A 15,640-nucleotide genomic window follows, 5' to 3' on the forward strand; every position below is an offset into this window, starting at 1 on the left:
ATACACCTCCAAGATGAGAACTTACTAGATCCTTCTAAGATTATTCACGTCTGTTTTCTCCTATCGGGCTGTGATACCCTTAAGCCAGAGATCACATCTAATTAATTTCTGAATCCTCAGCAACCACCGCGCAGAAAGTAATCAACAGACATTTGTTGAATTGAGTTAGATTTGTTCCATATTCTGGATCTGCCACTGCCTGAGTGGCTTGCGGCACTCCATGGACCTCCGTTAGTTCAACTGTAAGAAGAAAGAACGGGGGCCATTCCTGGGTGATCTTCTAAGTGCCTTCTAATTCTACAAGTTTTTGGTTTTTACCAACTGCATTTTCTAGGCGCTGTCGAACTAGCAAATAAGGAAAGATTACGGCTTGGAGGCAACTGGCCTGAGAGGGATCCCCTGGGAGTGGGCGCTCGCTTCCCACCACCCAGTCTTCTGCTTTGTTGTGCCCCTCACCTGGAAGGTAACGAGGCCTCCAAAACCCCGCCTCTGCACCTATCAGCGTCACCGCTCGGAAGGGCGGGGATTCGGGCCACCCAATCGAGGTCCGCCTAAGCCGCGCCCCCACAGGACAGACTGCCAACCCCGACCAATCAGAAGAGGAGGGATCGTTCTCTCCAGCCAGTGGGAGAGCGCTGGGGCCGGGCCCAGACACCGCCCCCGCACGCGGGGAGGTGACCGTTGAGCCCAAACAGGCGGCGTCACCAGCCAATCAATATGCTTCCAGACGTTTCAGCGACCAATTAATAAGAACGCCTCCGATCCAGGCAAGCAGAGGGCGGGAATAGTTGCAAGCATAGGCCGAGGCCAGGGTAGGGCCCACATTTTTCTGTTGGGTATGGACAGAAGAGAGGGTGGCTGAACCAGGTTCGGGGGAGCGGGAAGTTGGGACCCAAGCATTGTGAGGCGTGGCCAACTGCGTCACGGTGCTCAATCGACTGTCCTTAGAAACCCACCATCCCTCCTCTCCCGTTTCTCACCTTCCTTCGCGGCATTGCCGGCGGCTGCGGCCCGACGGTTCCGATTCGGGCAGCGGCGGCAGCAGCAGCAGGAACGGTGGCTCCGGCGGGCTCCGTGGCGGCCTCTGTAGCAGTCCCAATCCTGCGGACGATCCCTAGTGCCTCCTGCCTCTCAGCGTCTGGAGCGTTCTGCGCAGGCGCCGCGGGCTGAAGCGCTTTTTCCTTCACTTCCGGCTGGGTCTCGCGTCACCTGACGTTACGGGCCAGAGAGGGTGCTGGGAGGTTCGATACTTTTGGTGAAGCTAGTGGGCGCCATTTTGAAGTTGGGCAGAAAGTGACGCCAGTGGTGGAACCCGGAGCCAACCATTTTTAGTTACGTGAGTGGCTCTGTTTGTGGGCGTGGGTAGCCATTCTTGTTTGGGGCAGAAGCCTGACAGTTGATGTAAACGGTTCTCATCTTTACCTTGGGCAAAATTTCCCTTTCCGGTCGTTTTAATTTCTAGAGTCGAGGAAGGAAACCCCCCAGAATCCATCAGGTTGCTGAGATTAGATTTAACCCCTTCGTAGCCTGATTGTTTAAAGGACGTTTCCGTTTGTTATATAAACTCAAAGTTGCGGAGGAATGTTTTGTAAAAGAAACTTTGTATTTTAATAACTATCCTGGTCTCGAAGGGGTGGGAATGGGGAATTGAAAAAGGAACTAAAGGATAGCGTCCGCCATCAAGTTTCCTGTCTGGTAGAGGAGACATTGTCCTTGCCCTTAGTTAACAGCAAGTGAGTTAGTTGATGTCGCGGGGAGGAGGCAAAACCATTCTCCAGAAGCTGCAGCTCAAAGAATTCCCAATTTAGCTCTGTGGCGAGCACCCACTTCCTTCCAGCACTGTGTTTGGGTTTGAGACCACTGGGGGCCCTGGGGTGAAAAATGTGATTTGAAAGTGGGGAATGCAGTACCAGAGTCAGAAAAGCTTTGAACCCTATTTAGCTCAAATGACCTCTGGAATCCAGATGCTTGAGCAGAGAGTTACCAGGCGGAGGAAAAGGAAGGAATGTTTTTAGCGAAGCTGAAGCCCCCAAAAGAATGGACATTTAAATAATAATGAGAGGGCCTAGGAAGGAGAAGTTGGTCACAGATACTAGGCTGAAAGAAGCGCCTTAAGAAAAGGCTGGAAAGTGGAGAGCAGGCGTTGAGGATTTAACCTCTCCGGAGGAAAGGCCTTGAGAGGACCAAGTCTTGACCAATTGCGACTGAGGCACGCTCAGTCATTAAGTTAGGATCCCGAACCCCAATTTCAAACTGAGGCCCTGTTAAGATGGAGATTTCCCCCAGGAGCAGGGCTAAAGAACAAAGAAGCAGAAGGTAAACATCTGATTGATGTGCTAAGTAAAGAACTCTAAAGAGTTAAAGTTCCAGACCTTTAGCCAGCACTCTCCTTGGGGATGTCCTGGGCCAGTGTTGACACAGGCAGCTTTTAGTATTTAATACTTAGCTTTTAGTGCTTAGTATAAATACCTTTGATAACCTACTTAGGTTGAACTGCACGTAAGAACTTATTTGAAAATGGTTCACATTACTTCTTTGTAGCCCCTCACCACTTAAGCATTTAATTTCATACCATTACTCTGTTATTTTGCACTCACTGATATGTTCCTGAGGTTACATTTGAATGTTCTGGCTCCCCAACTGGTGGTAAGAATCTCTTACATTAAGAGCATATCTCAATTATTTCATACCATCCTTCTTTTTTCTCTCTCTCTTCTTTTTTTTTCCTTCCAAGACAGAGTCTTGCTGGGTTGCCCAGGCTGGAATGCAATGGCTGGATATCAGCTCACTGGAAGCTCCACCTCGTGGGCTCAAGGGATTCTCTTGCCTCAGCCTCCCGAGTAGCTGGGACTGCAGGCGTGTGCCACCACACTCGGCTAATTTTTGTATTTTTTGTAGAGACAGAGTTTCACCATGTTGCCCAGACTGGTCTCAAACTACTGAGCTCAACTACTGTCTTCGCCTTCTAGAGTGCTGGGATTAAGGTGTGAGCCACCACTCCCAGCCATACCAGCCTTTCTTTCTTTCTTTTCTTTTTTTTTTTTTTTTTGAGACAGGGTTTTGCTCTTGTTGCCAGGCTGGAGTGCAATGGCACGATCTCAGCTCACCGCAACCTCCGCCTCCCGGGTTCAGGCGATTCTCCTGCCTCAACCTCCCGAGTAGCTGAGATTACAGGTGCCCACCACCACACCTGGCTACTTTTTGTATTTTTAGTAGAGACAGTGTTTCTCCGTGTTGGTCAGGTTGGTCTTGAACTCCCGACCTCAGGTGATCCATCCGCCTCAGCCTCCCAAAGTGCTGGGATTACAGGTGTGAGCCACTGCGCCTGGCCCATACCATCCTTTCTAATGGTGCTCAAACCTCGTTCTTCCCACAGTAAATGCTTGCTACTCAGTAAGAATATCATTACTGTTTTAAAGTCTCTGAATGTATAGCGCTCAGAGATGGTGAAGTTACCCTCCCTGGAAATTAGTGTTTTAGAATAAGATCTTATCCTGACTTGCGTCCATCACACAAATACCAGCATTACAGATGTTCGACGTTAGTTAATTTCTTAGGCTAGATTCCCTAAGACTGCAGCTGACACTAAAGAGTTTACAATTTCATTTAGATATGGTTCTTGTCCTTGGAAAGTGTGCACTCTGGCAGAAAGATGAAAAAACTAACACCAGTAGGATAGAAACATGATCATAAGGAAAAAAATGTGTATAGTACTTGAAAGTAGACCGGCCAGGTATAGTTAGAATGGGGAAGGGGAGGATCTTAAAAGCTTATTCCTTCTTCTATTTTTTAAAACCAAATATAATATTTACTTTGAGGGTCATGTTCATCACAACACAATTAGCTTTCCAAGCAGGAACTGATGTTAATTTCAAAGCCTCTGACTGGTTGCCCCCTGGCCATCCTCAACCACCAGACTTCACGTTGACACTCTCAACAGTTCTCCTTGCCTTTCCATTTTCTCAGGCTTTCCTTCCTGCCTGGATGCATCTCCTAACCCTCATTAAAATTTTATTTTTTCAGAAAATCTTTTCCAATTCATTCTTTGTAAGGTAGTAGGGCGTAATGATACGTTATTTTGCACTTAACTGCTGGATTTGTTATTATCCTTGTACAATTTGGTAGATAATTCTGTTCATTTCCGTTCCCAAACAGATAATAGAAACATAAATAAATCATGTTTATTGTATCATCAGCTCTACTAGTGTCCAGTACAGGGCTTTGATGTCAGATTTGAATTTTAATCTCTGCTCTGCTGCTTCCTACCTGCATCGCTCTTGGACAAGTTTTTGTTTTTGTTTTTTGTTTTTTAAGAGACGGTGTCTCACTCTTGTCACCCAGTCTGGAGTGCAGTGGCACAATCATAGCTCACTGCAACCTTGATCTCCTAGGCCAAGCGATCCTCCCACATCAGCCTCCCGAGTAGCTAGGACTACAGGTACACACCACCATGCCTGGCTAATTTTTAAATTATTTGTAGAGATGAGGTCTTGCTACATCGCCCAGACTAGTCTCGAACTCCTGGCCTCAAGCTATCCTCCCACCTCAGCCTCCCAAAGCACTGGGATTACAGGCATGAGCCATGCCCGGCCTTGGACAAGTTTTAAATTTGTTTGTGTCTCAGTTTTCTCACCTGTGATGTGGGGACATTAATAGCCACCTCACAATGTTGTAAGGAATAAAGGAGATGAGTGTTGTAAAGCTCTTTGCACAGTTCCTGACATAGAGTAATTGCTCAATAAATGGCTATTGTTATTTATATTTCCAGTCACTCTAGTCATGGCTATAACATTCTAATGTTAGTGACTATATCTTTACATGGTCTCAGTGATTGTTTGCTTTTATCTGTTCAACCTCTTTAACTCTGTTCAACCTCTGTTCAACCACTTTAACTGAAGACATACAGAGTGATTACCCAGGCATTACTCACCCAGGTACCAGGCACTGAGTTATACCCCATGGACAAAACTCCAACTTTCCCCTAAAGGAGCTTAGAATCCAGTAGGGAAGACAAGCCAGTGAACACACACTTACAAAACACTGTGGAGTATTACATGGGAAAATAGGAAGATAAGCAAGGTTCAGAAGTGCCACAGAGGAGGAGGTAGACTGTTTACTCTGGAAAGTTTAGGAAAGGATTCATAAAAGGTGTGAAACAAGAGTGGAATTTCACAGGATGAATGTTTGCCAGTAAACAAGGACAATATAAAGGTTTTCCATGCAAAGAAAACAGAATGTGCAATAGTAGAGAGGTGTGGAAGAGCATTATCTATGGGTGCCTAGGAGGGTACATAATAGGCATGGTTTTGGGAACCAGTTCATGCAGAGTGTTCAACACCCTTCTATGGAGACTGAACTGGAAGTGGTCGGCAATTTCTGAAAGTCCTTAAACAGAGGAGGCCGCCAGTCAGACATGCATTTTAGAAATCTCTTTCTGGCAGCTGTGAAGGGCACTGATCGAGTAGGAGGGAGACCCAAGGCAGGAGACCAGTTAGGAGGCTGCTGAAATAGCCTTAGCCAGAGACGAGGAGGGACTGAAATAGGCACTGAGAGTGGGGGCAATCTTTTGTGTGTATGTGCTTGTGTTATTTCCTTACTTGTATCAGTGTCTTGTCTCCTCAGTTTTGTAAGCTCCCTAAGAGATCCCTTGATGTCCTTTAAAATGTTTCCTTGACAGTAAAATTATAGGTACCATATTTCAAATACAAAATGTAGTTGTTCATTGTTTGCTTCTCCCAGAGGTTGGGAGCCTTGCCTGGATGGCCACAGCATCTCCAGCTTCTCCCTTGCTGCCTGGCACCCAAAAGGGCTCAGTAATTGGGGTGGCACCAAATTGAATGTTTCTCACCCCACTACCAATTGTTGACTCAGCTAGGAAAGGCTTGCACAGAACCAGCCATGCTCTCTCCTCTAACCCTCTTTCTGACCAGTGAGGTGGCTAATAGGGGTTGGGGATAGCCATTTCCTCTGTATGCAGTCTTGTAAGGTGGGGGAAGCATGCCTTGATCTTTTAAAGACAGTGCTAGTGTAGCCAGGCCAATGTCATAACTTTTGAGGCAAAGTATTGGCTTAGTCTCTATCCCTTTGGGAGAAGGGATCTCAGAGGTTGCTGATGTGACCATAATTCCTGTTAAAATATTTTCATTTGCAGCTGCCTTAAAAATGGTCAGCACAGTCACTAATAGGCCCTTCTTCCTTACTCTTGCTGGAGATGGCCTGGAGCTTCTCTTACATTCTGGCCACCTAATTTGGATCTTGTAGCACCCTTAGCCCCCACCCGCAGCCCCACCCTAGGAGAAGTTATTGGACAGATCCCAGCAGGCTCAGGCACAGCTCCCCGCCTCTGCAGCTGGGGATATAAATAACTACCAAAGCTAAACAGTCAAATAACCACATTTTGAAAATCACTAAAAAAAAAAAAAAATCACTCTGATCTTGATTCAATAGCAGTTCTTCTCCCACCTCTGCCCTTCATCTCCCCGCTTCCTCCACTTATCTACCTCCCTTCCCTGATCCAAGCTCCCTAGGGAAGTCAATCTGAGCACAAAGCTGTCTTATGATGAAGACATCCTTTTCCATATTCTATGGGGCCAAAGCCCTCCAGGGCTGTAGTTATAGTTACAAGATGTTGTTATGGCAGCAGAGGCCTCAGGGCAACATATGTTCCACAATGGTAATTGGGTTTTCTTTAACAGACTGTCTCTCCTGGGTTGTCCATGCCCAAATTCACTTACCAAGAAGACCAGGGAATTGCTGTTGTGGATGAGCCTTCATTTTTTGATTCCAGCAAAACCAAATTGCTGTATTTCCCGGGGTGGAAAGTACCTGGTCACCATGGGCTGAGACATTTAGACTGCAGGCATTTTCATTTATACATTCAACAAATGTTTATTGAACACCTGATAGGTGCTAGGCATTGGCCAGAAGCTGAATAAGCAGACACGGTCTTTCCTCTCTGTCAATTTAGGACAAGTATGTACAGGAAGGGGCTAGAGGAGCACTTTCACCTGCCCTCAACCCCTTTCCACCATTTCAAAATGATTAACGCAGTGTAATAACACTAAATGAAAATTTGAGGAAAATAAAAGACATCCATAATCTCACTGCTGCCACAAAAGGTTTTTGTTTTTTGTTTTTTTTTTTTGAGACAGAGTCTCGCTCTGTCACCCAGGCTGGAGTGCAGTGGCGCAATCTCGGCTCACTGCAAGCTCCGCCTCCCAGGTTCACACCATTCTCCTGCCTCAGCCTCTCCGAGTAGCTGGGACTACAGGTGCCCACCACCACGCCCGGCTAATTTTTTGTATTTTTTAGTAGAGACGGGGTTTCACCGTGGTCTGGATCTCCTGACCTCGTGACCTCGTGATCCGGCCGCCTCGGCCTCCCAAAGTGCTGGGATTACAAGCGTGAGCGGCCGGCCCCTTTTTTTTTTTTTTTTTTGAGACAGAGTCTAGCTCTGTCACCCAGACTGGAGTGCAGTGGCGTGATCTCAACTCACTGCAACGTGTGCTTCCCGGGTTCAAGCGATTCTCCTGCCTCAGCCTCCCAAGTAGCTGGGACTACAGGTGCGTGCCACCATGCCTGGCTTATTTTTCTATTTTTAGTAGAGACAGCATTTCACCATGTTGCCCAGGCTGATCTCAAACTCATGGTCTCAAGTGAGCCACCCGCTTTGGCCTCCCAAAATGCTGGGATTACAGGCATAAGCCACCATGCCTGGCACAAAGCTTTTTTTTTTTGAGAAGGAGTCTCGCTCTGTCACCCAGGCTAGAGTGCAGTGGCGTGGTCTTGGCTCACTGCAAGCTCCGCCTCCCAGGTTCATGCCATTTTCCTGCCTCAGCCTCCCAAGTAGCTGGGACTACAGGCGCCCACCACCACACTGGCTAATTTTTTTTTTGTATATTTAGTAGAGACAGGGTTTCATTGTGTTAGCCAGGATGGTCTCAATCTCCTGACCTCATGATCCGCCCACCTTGGCCTCCCAAAGTGCTGGGATTATGGGCATGAGCCACCACACTTGGCCCAACTATTTTTATTTTTTGTATATTGCCTTCCATTTTTTCTCCTCATGCATACATTTTATGTGCATATTTTAATATAGATAAACCCATTATTTACATGAAATTTTATTTTTATTTTTTTGAGACAGGATCTTGCTCTGTTACCCAGGCTGGAGTGCAGTGGCACAATCACCTCTCACTGCAACCTTGACCTCCTGGTTTCAAGCGATCCTCCTGCTCAACCTTCCAAGTAGCTGTGACTGCAGGCACATGCCACCATACCCCGCTAATTTTTTATTTTCTGTAGAGATGGGGTCTCATTATGTTACCTAGGCTGGTCTCAAACTCTTGAGCTCAAGGGATCCTCCTGCCCCAGCCTCCCAAAATGCTAGGATTACAAGCATGAGCCACTGTGCCTGGCCGAAATTTTATATTTTGTACATCTTCTCAGCATTTTCTATGTTTTCCTAGATCCTCATAATTGTAACTATACTCACTGTGTGACATTGCACTGTGGTGCTATGATGTAATGTGCTCTCATTCTGTTGTGGAGTTATTAAAGCTCTCTTATGTCAGATAATGCTGCAGTGAGTGTCTGCATGCATCCATAGCTCTCTCCTGTTTTTATTTCTGCCACTTATATATTGCTTCTTTCCTTTCCTTAAAGACTTGCACAATTTACAGTGTCATCATCAGTGCAAGGGTGCCAATTTAAGTCATTGTTTCCATTGTTTCCAGAACTACGCATTACCACTTTTTAAAAATCTTGTCATTTTAATAAAAATGAAAATGGCATCCCAAATGTGCTTTTGATTTTATTTCTACTGAGGATATACTTCAGTCTCTCATGTGTTTATTTACTAGGTCTGTTTCCTTTTCTGGGAAACCCTATTCATTACTAATTTATCTTGATGATTTTCTTAAGTTTGAGTGAGAGAAAGATGCTTTGTCTGAGCTACATTCAGTTATGGGTCAGTGTTACTGTTACTAAGAAGGCAGAACATGGCCGGGCATAGTGGCTCACACCTGTAATCCCAGCACTTTGGGAGGCCAAGGTTGGGTAGAGTTCAAGACCAGCATGGCCAACATGGTGAAGCCCCGTCTCTACTAAAAGCACAAAAATTAGCCGGGCATGGTGGTGGGCACCTATAATCTCAGCTACCTGGGAGTCTGAGACAGGAGAATCGCTTGAACCCAGGAGGCGGAGGTTGCAGTGAGCCGAGATTGTGCCATTGCACTCCTGCCTGGGTGACAGAGCGAAACTCCATCTCAAAAAAAAAAAAAAAAGGCAGAACATTTGCTTCAGAATCATGTCTTTAGTATTTTCTCCTCACTCTTTCCCCCTGGCATCCCAATTACATCTAGCGGTGAATGCTGTCAAGTTCACATACTACTGAAAAAGAGTGAGATTGTAAACAGAATGGGTACATGGCATGGATGAAAGTGGTGAGGAGAGGCTGGGCGCAGTAGCTCACGCCTGTAGTCCCAGCAATTTCGGAGGCTGAGGCAGGCAGATCACTTGAGGCCAGGAGTTCAAGACTAGCCTGCCCAACATGGGAAAACCCCATCTGTACTAAAAATACAAAAAATTACTGGTGGACCTGTAGTCCCAGCTACTTGGGAGGCTAAGGTGGGAGGATTGCTTGAGCCCAGGAGGTGGCGGTTTCAGTTAGCCGAGATCACGCCACTGCCCTTACCCCAGCATGTGTGGAGGGGCCATTATAAAAGCCATAGTCAGTCTTGCCCACTATAAGAACCATGAAGATGATTCTGTACACACTACTTTCCTGGTGACCTGGGAGAAACTAAAAGTTTCCCAAACTAGTCAACCTCAGGAGAATAAAAAAATGACACTGCATTTTGTCATTTGTAAAATGTGGGTCTTTTTATTTGTTGGGAGATGCTTTCCCAGGCATAGGGGCTAGGAACGGGTTCCTCTGAGTCATTTATACATGTTTGCCCAATCTCCCTTGTGATTAACTGTACCCAAATATGAATCAACTGGCCAATGGGAGGGGTATAAGCCACAACCAGGAAACACATTTTCTCTATTTAAGGCAAACCAGCCCATACATAGTTCAGACCCACAACCTTGGACATCTTAGTCTTGCTCTTACCAACTGAGGTTACTGAGCCCAATCCAATCTCAGAAGTTAAGGACGATTTTCTTGCTAGTCTGGAAATTACATGAGGATGGGTGGACATCCAGTCATTGTATTATGTGCCTAGCCTTGCCAGCAGATGTCACTACACCAAACCACATTTTCCAAAGATATGACTGGAAGGAAAGGACTGGCTTTAGAAAGGCTGAGTCCGACCATTGTGACCCTCTTCTCCCATGGCTTCATTAATACCCCTGGAAAACTATGAAGGATACGTATATATCCATGGTTCCCAACAGTCCTGAGGCCTAAACTCAGCAGGCCTGAGGCTCTGGGCAGAGTCAGAGTTCTTATCCAGGGACCTTCTCCAGATTGGGTGGGGAGCACAGCTGCTGTAGGAAGGGTGGCAGGCCATTTAAATGGGGAGTACGCATGATAGAGTTATCTAGGAACAAGAGCCATAGTCTTGGGGCTGTTCCAAATGTCACGCGGAGTTGATATCTCAGGCAAAGCACTCCACCCACTCTCCACCCTGCCCCTCTGTCCACATGGGTGGGGGCTATCCCTTGCCTGAGGGCTGTAGGCTAGGGCTGATCCATGGGTTCTGGGGGCTCCCCAGTGACAGCCAGGCATAGCCACACCATGTCAGGATGCTGGAAAAGTTCCTTGCAGCTTAGACCGTCATGACTGTTCTCCTTCCGGACAACTATAAGTAGCATCAGTAATCTGGGAGAAAGAACCATTGGCAGCTCTTCTGTAAAGACCTTCATTCCATATGCCTATCCGTGGAGGGGTAAAGACAGAAATCCTTCCCTGGCCTGCAGTGTCCTGCATGGTCTGTCTTCTGGCTAACTCTCCAGGCCCATCTCACACAAACCTGCTTCCTTTTCAGTGCCGCAGTTTCACTGGCCTTCCTGCAATTCCTTAGGAGTGTGCAGGTTTCTTCCTTCTCAGGACCTTTGCACATAGTCTACTCTGCCTGGAATGTTCTTCCCCCATATTCTTCTTTGCCTATTTTCACTAATCCTTCAGATCTCAGCTCAAATATCATTTTCTCAGGAAACGTTTTCCTGAACCCTCCAGGCTAGATCAAGGCCCCCACTGCCATGCTCTTATTGCACACTGTGCTTTTCTTCATAGCACTTGTCTCAGTTTGTAATTACACATTTATGTGTATGATATTGGGATTCTTTACTTTCTGTCTCCCCAACACACACCCCAGACTGTAAGTTCCATGAGGGCAGTGTCCATTTTACTTACCATTGCATTCTCAGGACTTGGCAGAGTGCATGGCACTTAGTAGGCATTCAATAACTATCGGATGTATGCATGAATGGCAAGTAGGTAAATGAAGGAAGTTCGAAAACATAGTGTTACTCTTGTACATACATTTATATAGTATTTGCATGTGAAATATAGTGCCTAATTCTGGTCACTCTCCCTGCAAAGGAAGATATATCAGAGTCGGGGAAAGTAATCTAAATTGACCTAAATGGAGACTACTATACCAGGCAAAATGTTAAAAGATTGTCAAAAGATAGAGGCTGAGATCATGATCCATATATATGAAAATATAAAGGTGATATGTGCAGATTTGTTTTCAAAATCCCAAAAGTCAACACTAAGGGTCATTTTTTAAAAAACAGACTGTGGATTCTCCAGAGGAGGGACCGTGTGTTATTTATCTGCATATCTCCAGCACCTAGCATGATGCCTGGCACTTAATAGGGACTCGAGAAATGTGTTCTGAACCATTTTTGTTGTTAGCTTAAAAGAGGTAGACTTGAGTGGAAGGATAAATAAGGTAGTATGCAATTATTCACTTGGGAAACCCCAGAGGCAAAAAAAGAAAAGTATGAATAGGGTCAAGAAGGGTTCCTTTACATGTATAGACAATAGCTACACAATGGACTGTTTCAGGGACATTAGGGCTATTCAAGGCCCATCCGTTGACCTTTTGAGATCATCCTTATGAAGGGCAATTACCATGTGCTCCCACAAAGTGCATCTTCTTCCCACCAGGAAGGACCAAATTCTAAGCTGTATAAGTCATTGGTCTCACCCTACCCCAGTGCCTCCGTGTTATCGCCTTCAGTGCCCTCCACTCTTGGGCACAGACCCTGTTGGTCCCTTGGCATATTCTACTCTGTTTCCCACCAGAGAAGGGAAAATCCCAGAAGGTGGTGCCCTTCAATCAGAAGTAAAAATGGCTGCATCTCTCAGGGCAACCAGTGCCTGGGCCTGGTATTCCTGAGCCCACAGCAGGGAGGCCATTAGCCCCGGTCCCAAGAATCCCTGCAACCAGCATCCCTGGCATTTAGCCTTCCATCCCTGGCACTTAACCCCCTGGCCCCATAAGAAGGGACATTTCAAATAGTTTTTCTTGGAGCCTTGAAGGGTTCAAAAGAATTCTTGAACATTAAAAAAAAAAATCCTCCAAAAACAGCTATTAAGCTGCTTGGCCTCACTTATTTCTTCCCTCTCCCAGCAGTGTGGAGCTTAAAGAAAAGGTTGAGGATTTGGATGTGTGTCCATTAACCTCATTCCAGCCAGTTCCATAGGTCTCATACAAGATACTACCAGAGTCTCAGGCCCCAGGAGGGGTGAAGGCTGTATCCTGTCCCAAAGCTGGGTCTGAAGGAATAGGCATCAAGAAAAGAGATACCTTGACTCTTGTCAGTGGTGCACTGGTGCCTCATGGAAACTAGGCTTGGGGCTTCCCTCTTTGCTTCCCACCCCTCCCCTTCCAGCAGCCTATAAATCACTGAGTATGAAATACTGTCTGGAGGACCCTGTTCCCCCACCCCTACCCTGAGGCTCCCTGCCAGGCAGAAGGCTGCAAGCTAAGCAGGGAGAAAAGAGAGAATGGGCAGCAGGCAGGAGTGCCCATCATTTATCAACCAAACACAGCGGCCAGCCACTCTTTCCAGCAGCATTCTGGCAGGCTGGGCAGGCGATGCAGCCAGTGTTTTCTGGCAATGGAGAGCACAGTCCCGCAAGAATTCCCCTTATTTGGCTGCCCCACCCAAGAGGTGGGGAGAGAGAGTCAAGGAGTGAGTCCTTTTCTCTTTTGAATTTTTGGTGGTTTCAGAATCCACACACGCTTCTGGTCCTGCATGGATTCTTACCTCCTCCTCCACCCTCTTCCGCCAAGTCTCCCCTAGAGCCTCCTCTTGCAGCTTCCCTTTTTTTTTTTGGAGACGGAGTCTCGCTCTGTCGCCCAGGCTGGAGTGCAGTGGCGCAATCTCGGCTCACTGCAAGCTCCGCCTCCCGGGTTCACGCCATTCTCCTGCCTCAGCCTCTCCGAGTAGCTGGGACTACAGGCGCCCGCCACCACGCCCGGCTAATTTTTTGTATTTTTAGTAGAGACGGGGTTTCACCGTGGTCTCGATCTCCTGACCTCGTGATCCGCCCGCCTCGGCCTCCCAAAGTGCTGGGATTACAAGCGTGAGCCACCGCGCCCGGCCACAGCTTCCCTTTTGACCCCACAAAGAGCTTTCCTACTTTCCCTGGCGCACTATTGAAGTGTCGGAGGAGTCCCGGTTCCCTAGCTCTGGCAGGCTTTCTGAAAGGGCAGCGCCAGCCTCCTCCTCCTTTAATCTTCTGGTTTCTCCTTCATGGAAACCCCCCAGCTTTCCCCATCTTGCTCTCCTCCCCCAAAGTAGGAGGCTTGGAGAAAGGGAGTGGATTTGGTCCTAGGCTAGTCCACTGGAGGCAGAGACTAATAGTAAATAATAATCCTTTCGCAGAATAGTTCAACTCCCATACCAGGAGCAGCTAGAAACATCTAGACGCACCTCCATAATTTCTTAGCATTATAAACAAAATCAGAGCTCTAGAGTTTTTAGGGCTGTGAAAGGTGACAGAGAGGCAGAGGAATGACTGGTCTAGCCTGTATTTCTTACTTGTCTAGGTGTGGGTCTCTCTGACCTAGTCCACTGAGCCCCTCAGTAGTGGTTATGCACGGTCTTTGAAAGCAGTTGGACCTTTCCCTTCTAGCTATATAACCATCGATATATTTTTTAACCTCTCTGTGCTTCAACTTCCTCACCTGTGAAATGGGGATGATTATACCAACTGTATAGGGTAGTCATGAGGATCAAATGAGACCATGTGTGTAAATTGCTTAGCCTGTAGTCAGCGCCCAGCAAATGGAAGCGCCCTTCTTCTGTGCTGTGAAGCAGGGGCACATGGCTGGTTACATCATGGCTGTTGGCTGTGTTCCTTCCTGGAGCCTTGATGTTACTATCTCCACAGGCATATGAAGGGAGGGGGATGGTGCTTTTTTGGCATTCCGAGGAATGCAAACCCACCACTGGTTCAGGAATCCCCATGGTTTCTAATCAGGAGAAGAATTCAGAATTGGGAGTACAGGGCCAAGAAATTGACAGAATTGGTATCTAAACCCTAACTCAACATTCTAGGCAAATACCCAGGAGGCCAGAGAGTTGGAAGGAGCTTTTGGGTGGGACTTCCAGGGAAGGTGCCAACTTGTGTGATATTATCAGAGTGGCAAGGAAGAAGCAAGGCCAAGCTGCTTCCTACCCCAGCAGAATACAGGCTACTTTGTAGACTACCAGGCCTTTGCCAAAGTTGAATGGAAGCAGGGGTCACAGAGGCCACTGGTGGAATGTACTGGAACATTCCAGGCCCTTCCGCTGCACAACACAACTCCTCGAGGCATTGAACCATCAGGGGCTTCCAGAATTGGATACAAGGTCCTCATCTTCCACCATGCACAGCAGGAGAAACCACCTGCCAAAAGGAGCACTGTCCTAAGAGCCAGTAAGTTACTAAGTGGGAGGAGTGTCAGTCAGCCCTTTGGGACTTTTTCATCAGATAGAGAGACTTGACTGCCAAGGCCATTTGTTGAGCCAGGGCCGAGTTGTGGAATAGATGTGTTGGGTACAGGAAATCCACAGTAAAAACCAGGAATAGACACCAAATTCAGTCAGGGTTGAAGTGTTGGGTGGGATGTAACTGGGCTTCATTCTTTCAGTCAGAAGTAGATTTACAGTGCCGGGCGCAGTGGCTCATGCCTGTAATCCCAGCACTTTGGGAGACCTAGGCAGGCAGATCACTTGAGGCCAGGGGTTTGAGATCAGTCTGGCCAACATGGCAAAACCCCGTCTCTACTAAAATACAAAAATTAGCCCGGCATGGTGGCACATGTCTGTAATCCCATCTACTCGGGAGGCTGAGGCAGGAGAATTTCTTGAAACTGGGAGGCAGAGGTTGCAGTGAGCTGAGATTGCACCACTGCACTCCAGCCTGGGCAACAGAGGGGGGCCAGAGGGTGGGGTAAGAAGTAGATTTACAGTGATGCTAGTGAAACTTAGGGAGTCAGAGCCCCTCACTCGCACAGACCGCTTCCAAGGCACTGTACCTAATTCTATGTGTATAGTTTTTTAAACTCTTACTTAATGAGGAACCCCCAAAGTGATTTTTTTTTTAAGAAGAAACATCAGGCCTCACAAAATCTGGAGCCTTTCCCACTATCAGCCTGCAGGACCGTTAGCCTCAACTTTCAGGAGTGGATCA

General features: G+C 47.1%; 1 protein-coding gene across 3 annotated transcripts in view; it reads right to left on the minus strand.

Annotated features, from left to right (window-relative positions):
* The window catches only part of KAT7 (lysine acetyltransferase 7), a 41,432-nt gene extending 40,280 nt beyond the window's left edge, over window positions 1-1,152 (minus strand). For all 3 annotated transcript variants that reach the window (XM_032163292.2, XM_058445139.1, XM_032163291.2), the window contains exon 1: window positions 981-1,152. In XM_032163292.2, the coding sequence (XP_032019183.1) occupies window positions 981-995 (15 nt within the window). In that variant the 5' untranslated portion in view covers window positions 996-1,152. The remainder of the gene's footprint in view (window positions 1-980) is intronic.
* Window positions 1,153-15,640: the final 14,488 nt, after the last annotated feature.

This window comes from Hylobates moloch, unplaced genomic scaffold, assembly GCF_009828535.3.
Source record: "Hylobates moloch isolate HMO894 unplaced genomic scaffold, HMol_V3 SCAFFOLD_10, whole genome shotgun sequence".
In the NCBI taxonomy this organism is placed as follows: domain Eukaryota; kingdom Metazoa; phylum Chordata; class Mammalia; order Primates; family Hylobatidae; genus Hylobates; species Hylobates moloch.